This window comes from Propithecus coquereli, unplaced genomic scaffold (genome assembly GCF_000956105.1).
Source record: "Propithecus coquereli isolate 6110/MARCELLA unplaced genomic scaffold, Pcoq_1.0 Scaffold44, whole genome shotgun sequence".
Classification (NCBI taxonomy): Eukaryota; Metazoa; Chordata; class Mammalia; order Primates; family Indriidae; genus Propithecus; species Propithecus coquereli.
Genome location: NW_012150174.1, coordinates 5,248,015 through 5,269,401, shown reverse-complemented (window position 1 = coordinate 5,269,401; position 21,387 = coordinate 5,248,015). Strand labels below are relative to the sequence as shown.

Genomic DNA, 21,387 nt, shown 5'->3' with positions numbered 1-21,387 from the left:
ATGATTAGGGTTTGTCGCCATGGCCTTAGTGGTGGCTGGTCCTCACCAGGTCACAGCTTTGCTCACACAGTCCAAGGACCCACCCCAAACTGGGCTGAGCTTTGAGGCGGCTTCCCCCTCTCCTCCCGTTAGCTTGGTATCCCTACTATGCACTCCCCTTAGGGACCACAAACGCCCTTTTCCCCCAAGACCCAGGTAGTGACCGGTCGGAGCCTGGCTGGGTGTGTGACTTACCCTCAAAGGGAATGTGCAAGCCTGGGGACCCAGGATGACGGGCTTTCCCCTTCCATCCGAAGATGACCTCGCCTGTCTCTCCCAGGCCCGCATGGTGTCCTGACAGCCGGGGCAGCGCTCTCCTCCGCCGGGGCATTCTCCATCGGCAGGGTCCCAGGCTCGCGTCCCCGCCCGGCGGGAGGCTGGGGGACGGGGCGCGGGCGCGCGCGGTGGCGGGCGGGGCGCGCGCCGGCCCGGACAGCCGCGGGGGAGGAGCGCCCGCCCGCCGCTCGCGCGCCCAACGGACCAGGCTAGGGCAGTGAGGTAACTGTTGCAGCCAGGGAGCTGGGAGGCGACGCCGAGACTACAGTTTCCAGAGGTGCCAGAGGGAAAAGGAGGAGGCAGCCGAAGCGATCCGGGAGAGAAGCCCCTTTCGCCCCTCTCCTCAGCCAGCATGTCGCGGACTCCGCCGCTCCTCAGCCCGCGCGGCGGGGACCCTGGGCTGCGGCGGCGGGCGCAGCTCTGACGCGCTGCCAGCCGGGGGGCGCCCCGAACGCGGGGGCGGGGGTCCGGAGCGCCAGCGGCCGCTGCGCTACGAGCTGGGGGTGCTGAGCCCCGCGGCCACCCCGGCCCCGGCCATGAGGAGGGACGAGCGAGACGCCAAAGCCATGCGGTACCCGCAGCAGCCGGACGGGGCCGGCTCGCCCCCCGAGAGTCTGAGGAACGGCTACGTGAAGAGCTGCGTGAGCCCCTTGCGGCAGGACCCTCCGCGCGGCTTCTTTTTCCACCTCTGCCGCTTCTGCAACGTGGAGCTGCGGCCGCCGCCGGCCTCCCCCAAGCAGCCGCGGCGCGGCTCCCCCTTCTGCCGGGCGCGCCTCTCGCTGGGCGCCCTGGCCGCCTTTGTCCTCGCCCTGCTGCTCGGCGCGGGGCCCGAGAGCTGGGCTGCCGGGGCCGCCCGGCTGCGGACGCTGCTGAGCGTGTGCTCGCACAGCCTCAGCCCCCTCTTCAGCATCGCCTGTGCCTTCTTCTTCCTCACCTGCTTCCTGACCCGGACCAAGCGGGGACCCGGCCCGGGCCGGAGCGGCGGCTCCTGGTGGCTGCTGGCGCTGCCCGCCTGCTGTTACTTGGGGGACTTACTGGTGTGGCAGTGGGGGTCTTGGCCTTGGGGGGGCGGGGACGCAGGGGTCCCCGATCCGGCCGCACACACGCCCCTGGCGGTGGCGGGCAGGTTGCTCGTGGTGCTGAGCTGTGTGTGTCTGCTGACGCTCGCGCACCGGGTGAGGCTCCAGCACAGCATCCTGGTGCTGCTCTTCGCCAGCTTCGTCTGGTGGGTCTCCTTCACCAGCCTCGGACTGCTGCCTTCGGCCCTCCGGCCGCTGCTCTCCTGCCTGGTGGGGGGCGCTGGATGCCTGCTGGCCCTGGGGTTGGATCACTTCTTTCAAATCAGGGAAGCGCCTCATCATCCTCGGTTGTCCAGTACCGCCGAGGAAAAAGTGCCTGTGATCAGACCCCGGAGGAGGTCCAGCTGCGTGTCGCTTGGCGAAACTGCAGCCAGTTACTATGGTGGCAGTTGCAAAATGTTCAGGAGACCTTCGTTGCCTTGTATTTCGAGAGAACAGGTATGTTAACCAGAAAGCAAGGTCTGGAAAGGAAGCGGGGCAGGTTTATCGCTTCAGTTCCGGAGTTGAAGTAGGGTATTTGAAAACATGTTAACTTCCAGAATTTGGGGGCGGGGGACGGGGAAGGGAAGGAAATAAAATTTTATTCTGGAAAGGGTTCCAAAGCACAGGATGCTTTTTAAAAATATGGAAGCAAGTACCTTTTATCTTTGAGTAGAAATGAAATAGCCTGCTAATCATATGGCACTTTTTAAAGACTTTATGCATTCGATGAGTTCTCAGAAGGATGGGGTGAATCGTTTGTTGTTTAACAGATTGACTACTCCCACTTTTGGCATACTCTGATATATGTATTTTGGTGTCATTTCTCTGTTTGGTGTCACAATGATGTCTGCCCAAAGTTAACATACAGCCTTTACAATGAGGGAATACACACAAGAATTTTAATCAGTGGGGTTTTGTTTCTATTGATGGTAATCGAGAGGAGGAAGCTGAGATCTTGTAATTAAAAGAACAATGATGAGCTTTGGAAATGAGACTTATTAATTTAGATGAAAAGACAGCAGTATAGGCTAATACAATCTTTCACAGACTCATGGTTGTGTATATTTGTTGCATAATTAGGAGAACGTTTTGGCAATTTAACCTTTAAACTCAGTAATGCCTGGAAAGATGCCAAAAGCATTTCCATTTTTTCCCGTACATTTGCATATTTTTGTTTTTTAAAGGAATTTAAATTATCAGGGAATGAACTTGCATCTTTATGAAGTGTTGTAAAACCTACCTGACTACATCACCAAGCAACTAAGTATAGCTACTATTTATTGAGCATTTACTAAGTGCAAAATGCTTTACATACATTGTTTGAGATCCTCACAAGAACGCTGTTTGGTTGGTGACATTAACTTTATTTAGAGATGAGTAAATCAAGGCTTATAGAGATAACCCAACTTCACATGTCTAGTAAGTGGCAGTGTTGAGATTTGATTACATTTTTCAGTTCTCAATGCTGTGTTCTGCACAACTAAAAGGGTAAGAGTAGAGGTTTTGTTTAAGTAGGAGAGTAGATGTGTATACCATAAGTTTTCAGATGTTTTTGATTAGCGATGTGTTTTACACTGGGAGCTGGTATATTGCAGACAAAATTTTGTTTCTTGTCCGTATTACATTTGATGCATTCGTCTCTCTTTTCTTTTCAGTTTTTGTCCCTTGTGTTCTCTTCAAAATAAAGCTACTACATTGATTTTATGACATGTTTAACACTGATCTGTAGTGTTCAGTGACACAACATTTTGCTTCTTGAAATAGCTTCAGAGGCCACTTTTGTAGTCTATAGTTATTTGGCCAAATGCTTGAAAAAATTTTGTTATGCCTTTTGTTTTCTCAGTTTACTACCAATGTTAATAGACAGTGCTTAGCAAAATGTGTGTCAGAAGAAAAATTGTTTTGAGAGGATTCATCAAAGAGCAAAGTGTAGTATAAACTGTTTTCATAGAATGGAATAACATTTGACTTTTGATTATATGTGAAGAGATTGCATTTTTTAACACTGGAAAAGTGTTTTAGCACAATTCCATCACATTTGCGGACAATTTTCCTGAATTTAACAGTTTAACATATTTTAATTGTAATTTGTTGGTATGGTCAATTATGTTTGGATTCTTGTGTGTGGAAAATTTCTTAATTCTAGTGTGGTGCTCTTTCCATCACAGCAGCCTTTTTCAACCTTTAGGTGTGATATTGTATCAGGTAGCTTCATTTATTATTTGTATTAGATGAAAATAGAATTTGTACTTCTAAAAAGGGCATATTTTTTAGTGCAAAGAACCCTATTCACATTCTACCTTGAATAGGAACATTTTTGGGGACTTAGAACATATGCTAATTGTTAAGGGGTTTATACGTGGTTACTTAATGTTAAATGTCACAAAGTAATTCTATTTTGACAGTACCAGAAAAGGATATTTTTAACTTAGCAGAGATTGTAATAACAAGAATTTTTATTTATGCTTGTTCCTGAAGTTTAACAGCGGATATGTGGTTTTTGTTTGCATGTGTATTCTGTTAAAGATATTAAGGGAAAACCAGTACTTTTATGGAAGTAAAAGATCAAGAGATTTTTTTAATTTTCAGAGTGCTATATGTGACAGTTGTCAAAACACTTTATTGTTTCAGAAAATGAAGGAAGGTGAAAAAATTTTAGGTAGAATTTGACATAGGGGAGAATACCCTGAATTCAAAGGCTAAGGAGTGAAGCTCAAGTCTTGGCTCAGCTGTTTAATCTTGGAAAAATCAGTGCACCTTTCTGAGTCTCAGTATCCTGTCAAATCAGAGGATCTCAGTAGATGAATTATATAATACCTTCCAACTAAAATTAATTTCTTTTAGTTAGTTTACACTTTTGGTAAAGTATAAACAAAAGTGTAAATGTCACAAGTTAGTGATTCTTGAAGTTTTATTTAAATGTTGAATTTTGATATTGCTAACCTGTATTTTCCAAGGTGTAATAATTGGAAAAGATGAGCAAAATATTCTGTTTTTTGGATAGAAATTTCTTTTAAAAAGTATACGTGGGTTCATTTTTTTGATGGTAACGAAATTATTGCACCTTTTCATTTCCTTAAGAATTTAAACATTGTTATTAACATTATTGAAAACCACTGAAAACTCATATCAATATAAATGTTTTTAATTGTGTAGGAATGGATTTTAAGTAATTTTTAAGTTTTGGGACATTATGTTAGGCTGAAAAATAATGGCACATGTTCATAAAATTAGATTAGATTTATAATATTTTATTCAAATGCTGTATGTATATGGGTCAGTTTTTTTCTAAGGGTTTTTTGTGTTTTTTTTTTAATTTTTTTTATTTTTAACGAAACACTTTTAGCCATTTAAAGTTTAAATCTAGTTACTGCTGACTGTGTGCTGCTTTGGTGGGTTAATGGAAAGAAGCACTAAATTTGTAATTTATCTGCCAGGAGTCAGCTGAAACTAACAATAGGAAGTTAAAAAACTCAGTTGTGTTCATAGAAGCTTTGACTAGAATTGAAGAAACTGCATTTCTATGCCATTTTAATTGTATATTCTATAATGTAGTTTTCAGCTTTTCAGTGAGATCACTTTGTGTGTGATTTGGTAAATACCAGGTTTTGAAAGGCTTACGTTAGTGTGTGAGATATTTTTCTGTACCTGAAATGCTAAGTGCTTTCTAAATGGTTAGGTAAATATTGAAAAATTTGGTGGACTTAATGCCCATAAATATTATTTAAAGTGTTAATTTTATTTGAAAAAGGTATACATATGTAATATGAGGACTTAAAAAAAAAGAGATTTTAAAGTATAAGTGATTATTTACCCACCTAAGGAATTTGCAAGGCATACCCTGCTGCTGTGTGTTTCTTTAAGAATATTGTAGTATTTGTGAAATTTATTTTATGGCTTCAGTGAGTGAATATTAGTTATTCTAATTTCATTTTAATAGTTTGTGGTAAAATATCAGCCTACATAATAATCTTATACTCTATTTTGTAAATATTATGTGTACTCTGCCATCAGAGTTATCTTTCAAAAACACAAATTTGATCAAATCTCTCCTTCTATTCTAAAAATCTTTCATGGCTTTTCATTGTCCACAGTTCATGCCCTTCACCCTTGCTTGCAAAGTCCTTCATAACCTGCTCTTAGCTTTTTGTTTTGTTTTGTTTTTTGTTTTTTTAAAAAGCATTCTAGAACTTATGGAATGCTCCCTTTCTGAATCCATCCTTGGTTCTAGCTATTTGAGGGCTGCTTCTTATTATTGAGCTTGTGGATTTTTTCCTTTTGCTTTTTACCATTCCTACTTGCCAAAATCTCCTTTAAGGAACAAATAAGATTAAGAAGTCTTCAGACAGTACACTGATACTCAAATTAATATATAAGCTGAAACCAAACTTCATTATAGCAGAGTGGGCCGTATTTAAAAATAAAAATTGACAAACTATTTGAAGCAGTGTTAATGTGTGACAGAATATTTTCATTATATTACATGATATAGTAACATCTCCATAATTTGTGATTTCATACACCAAGTGGAAGGTAACCAAAAGTAAAACTGTAAAATGTGTCCTCAGACTCTATCCTCCTTAGTGGCAGTCCCTTCTCTCATTCTCTTTCCCTTACAGTCAGCCTGTTTCCCTAGCGTACTCTTCTGCCTTCCTATACCCCATCCAAAGCAGGAAAAATTTATACTTGCTGGAAAAACTTATTTTAGTATAAATGTTTGTATAGATATAGAAGATACAGGGAGATTTAGAGTTTATCTGATTGAAATCTGCTCATTATGTAGAAAGGAAAGAAATTGAACCCCAGAGAGAGAAAAAATACTGGCTCAGGGTTATACTGTGAGATACTGAGAAAACAGTAATTAGAACCTAGTCTTGACTCCTAGTCCACCTAGACTTTCCATAAAGAGCACATGTACCTGCCATTATAATTTTCCAAGGCTGTACTTAATTTTGCCAGGTATCTCCACTTTTGTGATAAAAGGCGATGTCCCTGGTTAAAGGAGCTGGGGGACAATAGTGGAAGAGAAGAGAGAGAGAGAGTTAGTTAGGAGGGATTCTTGAAAATAATGACCTTGAAGATAAACTTCTGATACCGTTATTTCAGAGTGACTTGTAAGGATGCAGCTGCTCTCAAACTCAGTGCCTTGAGGGGCCAGCTACACAACATTAACGTATTGAGGAAAGAAGGGAGGTTGAAAAGGAGACTAGGAAGAATGGAAGTGAACTGACTATTGCCTGCTTTCCTTGAAGGCATTCAATTTAAACACAACAAACTGAACAACTGTCTTAGCCAAACAAAACTTTAGGAGAACTAGGTTCTGTCTGTGGATAGTTCCTGATAGTTTATAACACTGAGTTGGTGTTCACCTTGTTATTTACAACCTGATCCATGCTTACTTAGGTGGTCTAGAAGGCTATTCTTAGAGCATGGGACAGAAGAATGTATCTCCTACTGTTTTGTTTTTTTTTTCTTTTACAACCTAGAACTTTACATCTATCCTTGATTTACCTAGGAGGTATCTTAACTTTATAGATTTACCTTCCTCCATCAGCTACAGTAAATTGGCTACTTCTTCCTTTACATTTCATATAACTCGCATTCAGCATATTTTAAATTTACTTAGAATTTAAATTTTTAGTGAGAAATGGCATGCATGAAAGACTATGTATATATATGTTTATATGGTTTAAGAAAAAAATAAAACAATAAAAGTCATGTACTCTGCCCATTTCCTTTGAAACCCTCTCTCCCACCCATCCTTTCTTATATCCCCTTCTCTCTGCTCCAAAAGTAACGCCTCTATCATTATTTTTTTTGGTATTTGTACTCTTGCTTATCTTTATAATTATAACCTCCTATGAATGTATACCTAAAGAATATGTATTATTTAGTATTGTCTGATTTTGGACTTTAGATAAATAGAATCATACTATATGTGTTCTTCTGTAACGTTTTTTTGCTTGACATTTTCTAAGATTTATCCATGTTGATGCAGATAGTTGTAGTTCATTTCTTTAATGCTGTATAGTATTTCATCGTCTGAACATAAAAAGTTTATTTATCCATTCCACCATTCATAAGCCCTTTGGTGGTTTTCAGTTTTTTGCTATTATATACAATGTTGCTATGAACATTGTTATAAATATTGTGGTCAAGTATTGTCTTGCAAGAGGATTGGCCTGTCTCTATTGACCAATCTTGGCTGCTTAGTCACGAGCATCCTCATCATTTTGTCCAGTTGGTTGCAGTAGACATCATCTGCTGTAATCAGTTAACCAGGATTCACGAAGCTGTAATGGATAATACCAGCACTGGATCACCAAACAGACACCATTAGCTTTTTTTGATGAATATTCGCTTTTGGTCTGTGTTTTGGCACTTCATCATTATCCAATCATTGTGCCGAATGCTTGCGATTGTCGAAAATAATCCATTTTTCATCACACATCACAATACAGTGTAGAAATAGTTTGCCTTTATGTCATGACAGCAAAGAAAGGCAAACTTTGAGACGATTTCTGACGCTCATTTCTCTTCTAATACTTGTTTAATTCATGAGGAACCCATCTATCCATCTTCTTTACCTTGCCAATTTGTTTCAAATGGTCCGATATTGTTGGAATAGTCATGTCAAACCTTCCTGTTAATTCACACATAGGTTGAGATGGATTCGTTTCCACTACAGCTTTCAGCTCATCATTATCCACCTAGGTCTCAGGTCACCGACGTGGCTCATGTTCAAGATTAAACTCACCAGAACAGAACTTCTCAAACTATGGACATACTGTGTGTTCATTAGCCACATCCTTGCCAAACACTTTGTTGATATTTCGAGTTTTCTGCTCTGCATTGGCTCCATGATGGAACTCGTATTCAAAAATTACATGGATTTTTGACCCATGGTTTCACAAAAATTTCTGTAAAAAAATTTGAAAGATAATCACAAGCCAAACCATGCATTTGAAAGACTGAGGATGTACCCTCACAATAAAAATATAACGAGACAGGTCAAAGTGAAATGTCAGAGATAACAATACTTAAGGAAATAGGACATTTCATATTAATAACCTAATATCTCCTGGTGCATGTGTGTGTATAGAAGTAGAATTACTGGGTTGTAAGGTATACTCATATTAATTTTACTACGTATGGTAGTTAGAATAATGGCACCCCAAAGATGTCCACATTCTCATCCCTGGAATTTGTGAATATGGTACCTTACATAGCAAAACCAATGTTGGAGATGGGATTTAACTTAATCCCATAGGATTTTGAGATGAGGAGATTATTCAGGATTATCTGAGTGGGTGCAGTATAATCACAACAGTCCTTAAAAAGTAGAAGAGAGAGTCAGAAGAGTTGGGAGAAGGAGTTGGGATAGTGGAAGCAGGGTTGAAGTAATACAGTGTGAGAAGGACTCACTCAGCCCACCTTTGCTAGCTTTGGTGATGGAACAAGGGGGACCATGAGCCAAGGAAAGCAAGCAGCCTCTAGAAGCTAAAAATGTCAAGGGAACAGATTTTTCCCTAGAGTTCCCAGAAAGTAATGAAGCCCAGCCAACACCTTGATTTAGCTCAGTGAGACCTGTGTCAGACCTCTGACCTACAGAACTATAAGCTGATAAATTTGTGTTGTTTTATGTTGTTTAGTTTGTGGTCATTTGTTACAGGAATGTATTAGTTTGCTAGGGCTGCTGTAACAAAGTACCACAAACTGGGTGGCTTAAACAACAGAAATTAATTGTCTCACAGTTCTGGAGGCTACATGTCCAAGATCAAGGTGTCACCAGGGTTGGTTCTCTCTGAAGGCTATGAGGGAAAATCTTTTCCCTGTGTTTCTCTTAGCTTTTGGTGGTTTGCTGGTAATCTTTGTCTTGTAGATGTGTCATCTTGACCTCTGCCTTCATCACAGCATTCTCCCTGTGTCTGTTCACATAGTCTTCCCTCTGTGCTTGTTTGTCTTTGTGTCCAAATTTTCCATTTTTATAAAGACCCAAGTCACATAGGATTAGGGTCTACACTAATGACCTCATTTTAACTTGATCAGCCATGGAAAGATCCTATTTCCAAATAATGTTACATTCTGAGGTACTGAGGATTAGGACTCAACATATCTTTTTTGGGGGACATAATTCAACCATACAAGTAGCAATAGAAAACTAAAACTCTACCTAAAGTTGAATTGTTTTTCAAAATGGACATACCATTTATATTTTTGCTAGCAGTGAGTAGTAATGCCCTTGGGTCCACATTCTCACCAACCAGTGCTTCCTATTTACTGACTTTAATTTTTGCTAGTCTAGTGGGTATGAAATGCTATTTCTTTGTGATTTTAATTTGCATTTCTCTAATTGCTAATATGATTGAGTATTTTTTAAAATTTTATGGGCTATATTTCTTTCTTTTTTTTTTTTTTCCGAGACAAAGTCTCACTCTGTGGCCTGGGCTAGAGTGCCGTGGTGTCAGCCTAGCTCATAGCAACCACAAACTCCTGGGCTCAAGCAATCCTACTGCCTCAGCCTCCCAAGTTGCTGGGACTACAAACATGCACCACCATGCCCAGCTAATTTTTTTTTTTTTATATGTATATACTTTTAGTTGTCCAGCTAATTTCTCTCTATTTTTTTAGTAGAGACGGGATCTCGCTCTTGCTCAGGCTGGTTTCGAACTCCTGAGCTCAAATGATCCGCCCGCTTTGGCCTCTCAGAGTGCTAGGATTATAGGCGTGAGCCACCACGCCCGGCCTTATGGGCTATATTTCTTATTCAGGGATTACTTGTTCAAGTGTTTCGCCTTTTTAAAATTGGGTGGTTTGTTTTTTTCTTGATAATTCGTGATTTCCTTATATGTGCAGACACATATCCTTCATTGGTTGTTCGGATTGCAAATGTCTTGTTCCAGTTTTTATAGCATTTTTCAATAGTAGAAGTTCTTAATTTTAATGTTGTCACATTTACCAATCTTTTCCTCTAATGATAAGACTCTTTGTGACTTGTTTACAAAACCCTTCCCTAATGGAAGTTGTAAAATACACTCATTTATTGTCCTTTTAAAGTTTTGCCTTTCACATGGTTTTCATCCACCTAGAATTCATTTATATGTGTGATGTGATTTAGAGATTCAATCTCATTTTTTGTCCATATCGATATACAATTATGCCAACACAATTTATTGAGAAGTTTATTTGTTTTCCATCAGTAGTGCTACGTCTGTCCTATATCACATATCAATATATGTATGAGTCTGTATCTGGGCTTTTATGTTTCATTCGTTAGTTTATGCACCCTATGTTAATACCACACCATCTTAATTATAATAGCTTTCTAAGAAGACTTAATATCCAGTAAGTCCCTCATCTTGTTCTTCTTTTGCAAGAGTGTATTGGTTATTTTTAGACCTTTGTTTTCAATATAAATTTTAGAATAAGCTTGTGAAGTTTCACAAAAAAATTCTGTTGGGTTTTGATTGGCCTTAAATCTTTTGAACAATTTAGAGGAGAATTGTTTTTGATTGAAATTTTTAAGTTGCAGTTTTCTGGGACATCTGGGTTGCTATCTTTTGGCCATTGTGAATAATATGCTGCTATCAGTGCAGGTGTTTGAGTCTCTGGTTTTAGTTCTTTTGGGTATATACCTGGAAATGGATTAGTTGAATAATATGATAATGCTATTTTTAATGTTTTGAGGATCCACTATACTGTTTTCTACAAGTGGCTACACTGTTTTGTATTCCTACCAGTAATGCACAAAGGTTCCATTTCTTTATATCCTCATCAACACTTGTTATTTATTTATTTTTTTTTTTATTTTTTATTTATTTATTTATTTATTTTTATTTTTTTTATGTTATTTATTTATTTATTTATTTTTTTTGTGGTAGTAGCCATCCTAGTGAGTATGAAGGTGATATGTCATTGCGGTTTTGATTTGCATTTCCCTAATGATTAGTGATGTTGAGCATCTTTTCCTGTGCTTGTTGGCCACTTGCATATCTTCTTTGGAGAAATCTCTATTCAGATCTTTTGCCCATTTTTTAGTTAGATTTTTTATTGTTGAGTTTTATTGTTATAGGAGTTATTTATATATTCTGGATATTAATTTCTTATCAGATGATTTGCAAATATTTTCTTCCATTTTGTGGGTTGCCTTTCATTCTATTGATAGTGTCCTTTGTTGTGCAAAAGTTTTTAATTTTGATGAAGTTTAATTTATCTATTTTTTTCTTTAGTTGCCTATGGTTTTGGTGTCATATCAAAGAAATCATTGCCAAATTCAATGTTATGAAGCTTTTCCCCTATGTTTTCTTCTAAGAGTTTTAGAAAACTTTTAGTTCTAACGTTTAGGTGTTTGATCCATTTTTGAGTTAATTTTTGCATACAGTGTAAGGTAACTGTCCAACTTTATTCTTTTGCATGTGGATATCCAGTTTTCCTAAGACCATTTGTTGAAAAGATTGTTCTTTCCTCATTCAATAGTGTTGGCTCCCTTGTTGAAAATTATTTGACTATATATGTGAGGATTTATTTCTGGGCTGTCTGTTCTATTTCATTGGTCTGTATGTCTGTTTTTATGTCAGTACCACACTGTTTTGATTACTGTTGCTTTGTAGTAAGTTTTGAAATCAGAAGTGTGAGACTTCAAACTTTATTCCTTTTCAAGATTGTTTTGGCTATTTAGGTGTACCTTGAGATTCCATATGAATTTTAGGATGGATTTTTCTACTACTGCAAAAAAAGTCATTGGGGTTTGTTTTTATTATTTTTATTTTTGTCATGGTAAAAAGCACATAACATAAAATTTACCATCTTCACCATTTTTAAGTGTACAGTTCAGTAGTGCTAAGTATATTTACATTGTTGTGAAACAGATTTCCAGATTCTTTCCATCTTGTAGAACTCAAACTATACCCCTTAAATAACAACTCTCCTTTCCCCCCTCCCCCAGCCCTTAACTACTATTCTGCTTTCTGTTTCAGTGAATTCGACTACTTAAGATACTTCATATAAGTGGAATCTTACAGTATGTATCTTTTGTGAGTGGCTTATTTCACTTAGTGTAATCATCATTGGGCTTTTGATAGAGATTGCATTGAATCCATAGATTCTAGTATTGGTACGTTACAATCATAATATTAAGTCTTCCAATCCATGAACATGGGATGTCTTCCTATATATTTTTGCCTTAATTTCTTTCAGCAACATTTTATAGTTTTCAGTGTACAAGTCTTTTGCCTCCTTGATTAAGTTTATTCCTAAGTATTTTATTCTTTTTGATGCTGTTGTAAATGGAACTCTTTTCTTAATTTCCTTTTTGAATTTTTCATTGTTAGTGTATAGAATGCAACTGATTTATATGTGTTGATTTCATATCCTACAGCTTTGCTGAATTTGTTTATTCTATTAGTTTTTTTGTGCAATCTTTGGGGTCCTTATTTAGTTTTTGATCTGAATTAATGCTGCATATGTAGACTGAGAAACCTCAAGTGAAAAATGTAAAGTGGTTCCAGGTTGATTATTTTCCCAGGCAACTATAAAAGAAATTCAGATTCTCTAATGCTTCAAATAATTTCCTAAGATAAAATCCCAAGGAAATTGAGCAGTGCCTGGCCAAAAATCCACAAAACGTGCAAAGAAATAAGGCACTGTGAATAAGGACCTACCGAAAAAGTACACAGGAAAAAGACACCCACAAAAGCTTCACATATTGGAATTATCATACACAAAACATTAAAATGAATGTTTAATATACTTAAAGAAGTAAAATAGAAGGTTGAAAAAATGGTTGGGGAACAGGGGATTAAAAGAACAATCATACAAATTTAAAAAACTGGAATTTCTAAAGATGAAAATAATAACCACAAATTAAAAACTTTTGCATACATTAAATAGCAGGTGAGAGACAGACTTTGTTAACTGGAAGACAGGTCCAAAGAAATTGCCCATAATATGCAAGGAAGAAAAGATGGAAACTAAGAAAGAGAGATTGAAAGAGTTGGAGAATAAGAAGTGAAGTTCAGCATGGGTTTAACTGAAGTTCCAAAAGGGGATAATAAAATTGTGAACAGGCAATATTCGAAGAGATAATGGCTGTATAATAACATTTCATAGAACTGGTGAAAAATGCCAACTTTTTTTGTTTTGTTTTTGAGACAGGGTCTCAGGCTAGAATGTTGCCCAAGCTAGAATGCAGTGGCGTCATCATAGCTCACTGCAACCTCAAACTCTTGCCTCAGCCTCCCGAGTAGCTGAGACTACAGCTATGCACCACCATGCCTGGCTAATTTTTTTACCAAATTTTTTTTTATCTAATAAGGTAACTGAATCTCAAGAAGAATAAGTAAAAAGAAACCCATCCTTAGATACATCATAGCAAAATTGCATAGCCTCAGAGAAAAAGAGAAGTACTAAAAGAAGTCAGAGAGAAAAGAGAAATTGCCTTCAAAAGAACAAATGGCTATTATACTGAAAGGTGACTTATCAGTAGCAACAGTGGAAGTTGTAAAGCAGTGAATATCATCCTTCATGTGCTGAGAAAAAAATAACTGTCAAACTAGAAATTAATGCCCAGCAAAACTATCTCTCTACAAGGAGGGCAAACTGAAAGCATTTCAGACAAGCAAAAATTGAGAGTTTTTAACCACCAAAAGTACGTAAGTAGAAGAACTGAGATCAAGAAAGAATGCTAATGACAAATATGTAGGTAAAACAAAGCAAACATTGATGTTATAAGACATTATTAACAATGCCTCATTTGTGAGGGGAGAATAGGCTACAATTAAAATACTAGAAAACAATAGCATTTATTTTGGAAGGAAAAATTAGAATAGTGTGCTAAAAAGTCATATTTTAAGAGTAGGGTTAAAAGTCCAACTTTAAATTTTGTTATATATAGACAGGTAGTGCGAATGCTGAAAGAATAGGTATTGAGTGTATAACTTCTAAACAAATAGAGGGGGAAAGTGGAGTGAGGAAAAAAAGAAAAATCAATACAATATAAAAAAGGAAAAAAAGGGAAATCTAGAAAACAGGATAAATATAGAAAGCATGTAAAAAGATGATAGAAATATTAATAAATCCAAATACTATTTATCAGTAATCACAATAAACAGAAGCAAAGCTATAGTCAAATGAAGGTAAAGATTATTCACTTTGATTTAAAAAAAAATATGACAACTCTTTATAAACCTAAGGATTTATAAAGGTTGAAAGTATAAGAATGGAAAAAGGATACAAGACAAATACTTACAACAAGTTGGTAAAATATTAACATCAAACTGGGAAAAAACTCTGCTAGAGAAAAAGATGATCATTATATAATTATAAAAGATTTAATTAGCCAAGAAGATAAAATTCTAAATTAATAGGTACCTAATAACATGTCTATGTCTATATATACAGGCACACGTATAATCAATAACTGTGTCCAAATTCACCTGCAATGGAGAGTGTTCCTTTTGTATACTATTTTATTTATACCTTTAGTTCATTCCTATCACATTGGTATATTATACTTTGCTTATACTGTCTTAATTACCCTCATAGTTACTAACCCTCTTTTTTGAGCATTGCACTGTGCTAGGTGCTGTGAGGGAAGTATAGTGATGAATAAGACACGGTTCTGTCTTTAGAGAGTTTATATCCAGTAGAGACAGGTGTATAAACAAGCTCACTATGAGACAGTTACAGTAATGCTGTATTTGCAGTCTGAGTACTTTATTGTGGAAGGCAAAAAGAGTGATCAGTTTTTTAGGGGGAGTGTATTGGACGTCTTCATAGAGGAGGCATTTGAAAGATATATAGGATTTGATTAAGTAGAGACAGGCATTGGGACTGATAAATCATCTGAAGGGAAGGAAAGTTTTGGTAGTTTATGCCAGATTACTCTAAAATCAGTGGTAAAGTTGATTGAAATTTAGAACTTTCAAACAATCTCTTTTTATTGTCCTGAAATTTCTCTTGGAACCAGTATTAAGTAAAAAAGTAAATCCTTTCCATATGGGATTACGTAGGGGAAATTCTTTCAGTGGTTGTCAGTATATTAGGACAACAAAGAAAAGATACAAGTGATGATTTCAAAAGTGATTAAAAGGGATAATTTGGATTTCTTATCTTTTGAAGTTTCAGAGTTAAAGATTAGGTAAGAACCTTTGGTCTTCCAGAAGAAAAATTTGTCAGTTGCTGCAATCACAATTTACTGCCCCATAAGCTTTTTGTTCCAGTTTGTCACTTTGGAGTTGGAGGTGCACTGGAATTTCAGACAAATGCCCATACCTATAATTCTTCTTCACAGTTCACTGTTAAGCATGTTGATAGCTATGCAACACTTCCCCAGGAATGGTGAGAGAGAGGTAAGAGAAAAGGAAACAGCGGGAAGAGAAACCTTGTAAAAAAGTGACTTCTCCAGCCCTCTTCCTCATTCCGGTATTGGTTACCTTGCTTTACTACCTCAATTTAACGCTTTGTTCTACTTTTCAGAAAAAGTCCCCTGAAGAGCTTCAACTAGTTAAATGATAATGGTTCAAAGCAGATAAAGATAAATATGGATATTAATTTTTACTAATTATGAGGAAAAATTTTTCTTCAGGGAAAAAAATACCTACATACACATTAGTAAACATTAATACTTATTATTACGTCTGTGTGCTTTTGCTGTAAAAATAAGCACCATATAGAAGTACCTTTAATATCTGAAAATTCATGCCTTCAGCAAACATTACGAGGCATTCTGCTAGGAGTTATGAGGGCTATGAAGAAGAGTCATGTAAGAATACTACTCCCAGGAGTTTAATAGAATATAAGATAAAAAATGAAGATTTTATTTTAAATTAGGAAAAAAAGGCCATATAATATTATAGTGTCTGAGAGATGTCAGTAACACCCATATTCCCTGCCCAAATTCTGAACAAACTGGAGAAGAGAGTGACAGATGAGAGATCAGAATACCACCTTTATTTCTGATAAAGCTGATACTGAGGACATGGCTTATATATGCAGATAAACGCTTTCTGATACTGAACCCCAAAGTTAAATAGACTTACCTGGTCCGAGGCAGGGCAGGATCAGAAGCATCCTCCCTGTGAGAGCCTTTTAGGAGAAACATAAATGAGCGGGTAGAGAGACCCCAGAAGTATTTGGGGAAAATTCTTCCTCATAAAAGCCATAGGATTTGGAAAGGGAGTTGCCTCTCAACACGCACATAGAAAAAGCCATTTGTAATCCTGACATCTTTTATACAACATGTATTTTAATTTTTGCATGTTCTCTTTTTTTGCAACCATAGTTTTTACATGTTGCATGGAATGTACATAATTTAAAAACTGACCCTAGATTCTCCCTTTCTTCATTTCTTTCTTTCCTCTCTTGACAAAATTTGAGTCATTTTCTTCTGTATGCCTCTATAGTTGCACTTCATACTCTCTATTGTAATTGTGTTGACAGGTCTCTCTTACCTCTGTATTTTGTGTTCTTTAAATGAGGGGACAGTATCTTATTTATTTATGTATCCCCAGTGCTTGGCATGTGTCAAATAGTTTATTGAATTGAATTATTGCATTAATATCATTCTCTTTATCACTTCACATGGCATTTTCCCCTAGTTCCTGCATAATATTCCTAATTCCATTGTTGAAAATAACTTGAGGAAGAGGATGCCTAAGGAATAAGTTCTTGAAATCACAAAACCCAGTAATAATCTTGGGAAAGCTTACCTTAGAAGAATGCCTGACTTTATAGGTGAAGCTTAGAAGAATGTTGAAAGTTGGGAGAATGGATACTAATGCAGGACATTGTGAGCAGGAGTTACCTCTTTTAAAAAAAGAAGGGGCATAGAATCAGGTGAGATCATGGTGATGTGGTAGGGTTATAAATAATTTTGGCGTTACTTTTTCAGATATGGCTTATAAAAAATGCTTAAGAATTGGTTAAAAATTCCTAGGTGTTTGAATGGGTCTCAGTTAACAAGTGTTGATAGAACATTTTCAATGCTTAGATTGCACTTTTTATTTCTAGGGAGAACTTTGCTTTTTTGTTTTTGAGCCAGGGTCTCGCTCTGTTGCTTGTGTTAGAGTGCAGTGGTGTCATCATTACTCACTGCAACTTCAAGTTCCTGGGCTCAAGCAATCCTCCTGGCTTAGCCTCTCAAGTAGCTGAGACTACAGATGTGTACCACCACATCTGGCTAATATTTTCTTTGTTCAGGCTGGCCTCAAGCAATCCTCCTGCCTCAGCCTCCCAAAGTGCTAGGATTACAGGTACGAGCCACTGCACCTGGTCGAACTTTGCATTTTAAACACAAATTTATTAGTTTTTATGGTTCAGCAAAGGAGGAAAATAATGGCAAATTACTAGTCATGATTATCTGGCAAACTCCAGGAATAATGTGATTATTTTAAGTGCATTTTTTATCAGGTAACTGAAGTTTATCTTTTTATAAGTAATATCTTTTCAGTTTAAATACATTTTGCTGTGTATGTTTCTTACGTGTTTACTCCTGTTTCTGCTTATTGAACAGGTCTTAATGAAAATAATTTATTATTTCCCTGGTAAGGGTTGTCAACTTTTATACATAAACATTTATTAGACAAAAGTATTAGCAAGTAGTGCAGAAACAGTTCATACAGTCTATTTGGTAAACTCAGTGAAATCCCAGTTCTTTGTTCCTCTATCTAGATAATTCAGCCACATCTTCCATAAAAGGTTCTCTTTAGGTAGATGAGACAATAACCTGAAGGCATTAATTGTTGACTTTACAGTCAGCATTAGGCAATTAAAATACTCCAAAATCAATTATAGACTCAACTCAAACCCTAAGAACCATTCTGAAAGGTAGAAGATGTAGAGTTTCTCAGATCATATTCCCTGTTTATAAGGGAGAGAAATATTTCCAAAATATTCAAGACAGTTGACATATGTTGAATGCCACTGATACCACTGACAAAAGCCCATTTCTGACATTCCTTACGTAAAGCCTTTAGGGCTAATAGGAATAGCTTCTGAAGTGATTATAGTAGCTGCTTTGGGAGTGTGGCTTTTCTGATTACATGCTAGCTGGTTACCCCTAGAATGTAAATTCTTGTTAAATAGCATATTTAGATTTAAAAACCAAGAAATGAGAATGTAAGCTCCATGAAGGCAAGAATTTTTGTCTGTTTGTTCATTGCCGTGTCTAAAATAATGCCTAGCCCATAGTGAGAGCTCAAATAACTGCTGAATGAGTAAATATCACACTGACTTTGCTGAAGTACTTAAGTAAATTATAGACATTATAAAAACAATTATGTTTTAGCCACAAGCGTTATGAATGCAACAGTAATAAAAATAGATTTGAAGGACACAGTCCTATTTTAGGGGATTCAAGAGTTTTAAAAGGAAGAAGGGGGAAACATTCAGGTGAGAGGACATGAATGCTAGCTTTCCAATATTGGATGTCATCTACTTTTTCTTAGATTGTATCAACCTGTCAACCATGACATGTCTTTTCATAACAGAGTCCCAATTAATCTAAAAATTTAACTGGTACCTATAGCCAATAAACACATTATCGGCTTACATTTTCTGTGTATCTTTTGTGGTATGGCCTCTATGCAATCTAAGAACACTTTGTTTCGTCTCCGAAAAATCCTTCCTTTGCTTTTTAGTAATTTACTTTTGAATTTATAGATATCTCACCTTATGATTTGTCATATTATTTGCATCATATTAAACTCTGATCAATCCTTAAAATGTTAAAGGAAAGACATTACTCTATTTCTTAACGAATACACTAAACTTTTAAGTACAAATACTTTTACAATCAGTCCCTGTAAAGCCATCAGATGTTTGAAGAAAGTTTTTAAACATGAACTAAGGGGCTAGTTTTAAGAACTTAGCTGTGAATGAGTGAGATCCTACCCATTTAATAGAGTTTTCCAAATGAGTAATAGAAAATATAAAATGGAGGGGGAAGATCCCTTAGAGGTTTGAAATTCTGCTGCTGCGCAATCCTGTCTGTCTCCTTTATTCAAGAAGTTTGTCGTCATTTTCAGAATTTACTCTAGAGGCCAACTTCTTAATTTAGATATTAGCTAACCAGTCATGGCAAAAGATACATGAAAATAAACAATACCACGTTGAAAAGGATGAAGAACCAGCGATCCAACCAGTAGGAGTGTTTTGGAAGCCCATTTGCTGTGGGCTGAGGCCACACATTGAGGTTCTGCTGCTGCTTCCCAGTCTCACACAAGCCTCCCTTCTCCTGGGGACCGTCCTGACCATCTGTCTCCACCTTGTCCACCTCCATCTCATTCCTGCAGCCAGGGTTGTCATTTTTAACACTATCTTACGCTGCCATGATACAAGGATGCCTAAGTGGCTTATACAGTCTCTTTGCCATATGCTAAGTGATGCATCTTAAATTTTTATCTGCTCTTTAATAGTTATTTTGCTTGCCACTTGCTGCCAACTGCTATCATTCTTTAACAGACCTCCCCTTTCTCAATTATTATAGTTACTGATTATCAGCGGTGGGTCAGGAAACTGGTTAACCAAGCTAATTGGAATTAGCTGTAAAAATAAGGATGAAAAAGCCTGAAAGTCTTTCTCATGAATATAGTGTTTGGACTTTGTAACTTCTATTTTGACTTTGCACAGACCTTTTTTTTGGTTTGTTTTGATACAGAACCTTTGGATAAATGAGGAGTTAGCCATATTGTTTCAACACAAACAGCTAAATGTAGATTTCTTTTTTTCCTTCTCTTGTGAGGTATACTGTACCTACTATAAAGTGAACAAAAGTATATAGCTCAACAAATTTTTACATATGTATACACCTACATAGGTCACTCAGATCAAAATATAGAACATTTCCAATACCCTAGTTGGCTTTCTCATATTCTCTCCCAGTTAATAACCTGCCTCACAGGATATCCACAATTCTGACGTTTTTTCTAATAGTTTTACCTCTTTCTCAACCTTCTTGGAAACTGAAATTTGAGTTTCATATCATTTTCTTGTGCCATGAAGTATTAGTCTTCTTTTTTTTTTTTAATTTTATTTTTCCCATTTATTCTTGAAACATTCATTTAATACCTATTGTGGGCAAGAAATGAATGATTTTGGAGATTCAAAGGTAAATAAAATATACCTTGCCATCAAGAAACTTGGGGTCTAGTACAAGGAAGAAAAGTACCATAAAGGAGGTATAAACAAACTACAGAGAAGGCTTATGGGAAGAGTGGTACTGTATCAGGGAGGGTCCTGACAGAAACTGGAAGGCACACTCAAATAGGTAAACTTGGGAAAATTTATGAAGGGATGATTTGCAAAAGAGTGTGAAAGGTTAAGGGAAACCAACATGGTATGATGAGTGTCTGGTGAGCAACAGTGAATAGCCATTACCACCCTTAGACATATAAGGGCAGAATAGAGAGTTATCAAGACTCGGAGAGTTGCTGTATAGAGGTCCATTTGACAGAAGTTGTCATTGCTAACCAGAGGTGATTTTACGTGAGAGCTGGGGAGTAAATACCCCAGGCTCACTCTGTTCCTGTCTTTCAATCTCCTGCCGTAGTCTTCCACTGGCTGAATCCACCCAGAAGATAGAGAGCAAGAGGTGGGAGTGGGGTAGCTTTTTATACCTGCAGAGTCTCCTGGGGCACAGAACAGAGAACAGAGTGGAGAATGGATCTGGAGGGGGGAAATGAAATCTATGTAGCACAGTTATTTTTTTTGTTTGTTTGTTTGTTTGTTTTCTGGAGACAGGGTCTTGTTCTGCCACCCTGGGTAGAGAGTGTAGTGGTGTCATCATAGCTCACTGCAGCCTCAAACTCCTGGGCTCAGGCTATCCTCGTGCCTCAGCCTCCTGAGTAGCTGGGACTACAGGTGCATGCCACCATGCCTGGCTAATTTTTTCTTTCTTTTTTTTCTTTTCTTTTATTTTTATTTTTTTATTTCAGCATATTATGGGGGTACAGATGATTAGGTTACATATGATGCCCTTGCCCTCCCTCCCCCTCAAGTCCGAGCTTCAAGTGTG

At 37.6% G+C, this 21,387-nt stretch overlaps 1 protein-coding gene across 1 annotated transcript in view; it reads left to right on the top strand.

The window, feature by feature from the left end:
• The first annotated feature begins 511 nt into the window (after positions 1-511).
• PDE3B (phosphodiesterase 3B, cGMP-inhibited) overlaps positions 512-21,387 on the top strand; it is a 162,369-nt gene continuing 141,493 nt past the window's right edge. The window contains exon 1 of the mRNA XM_012654173.1: positions 512-1,832. Within this exon, the coding sequence (XP_012509627.1) occupies positions 852-1,832 (981 nt within the window). The 5' untranslated portion in view covers positions 512-851. The remainder of the gene's footprint in view (positions 1,833-21,387) is intronic.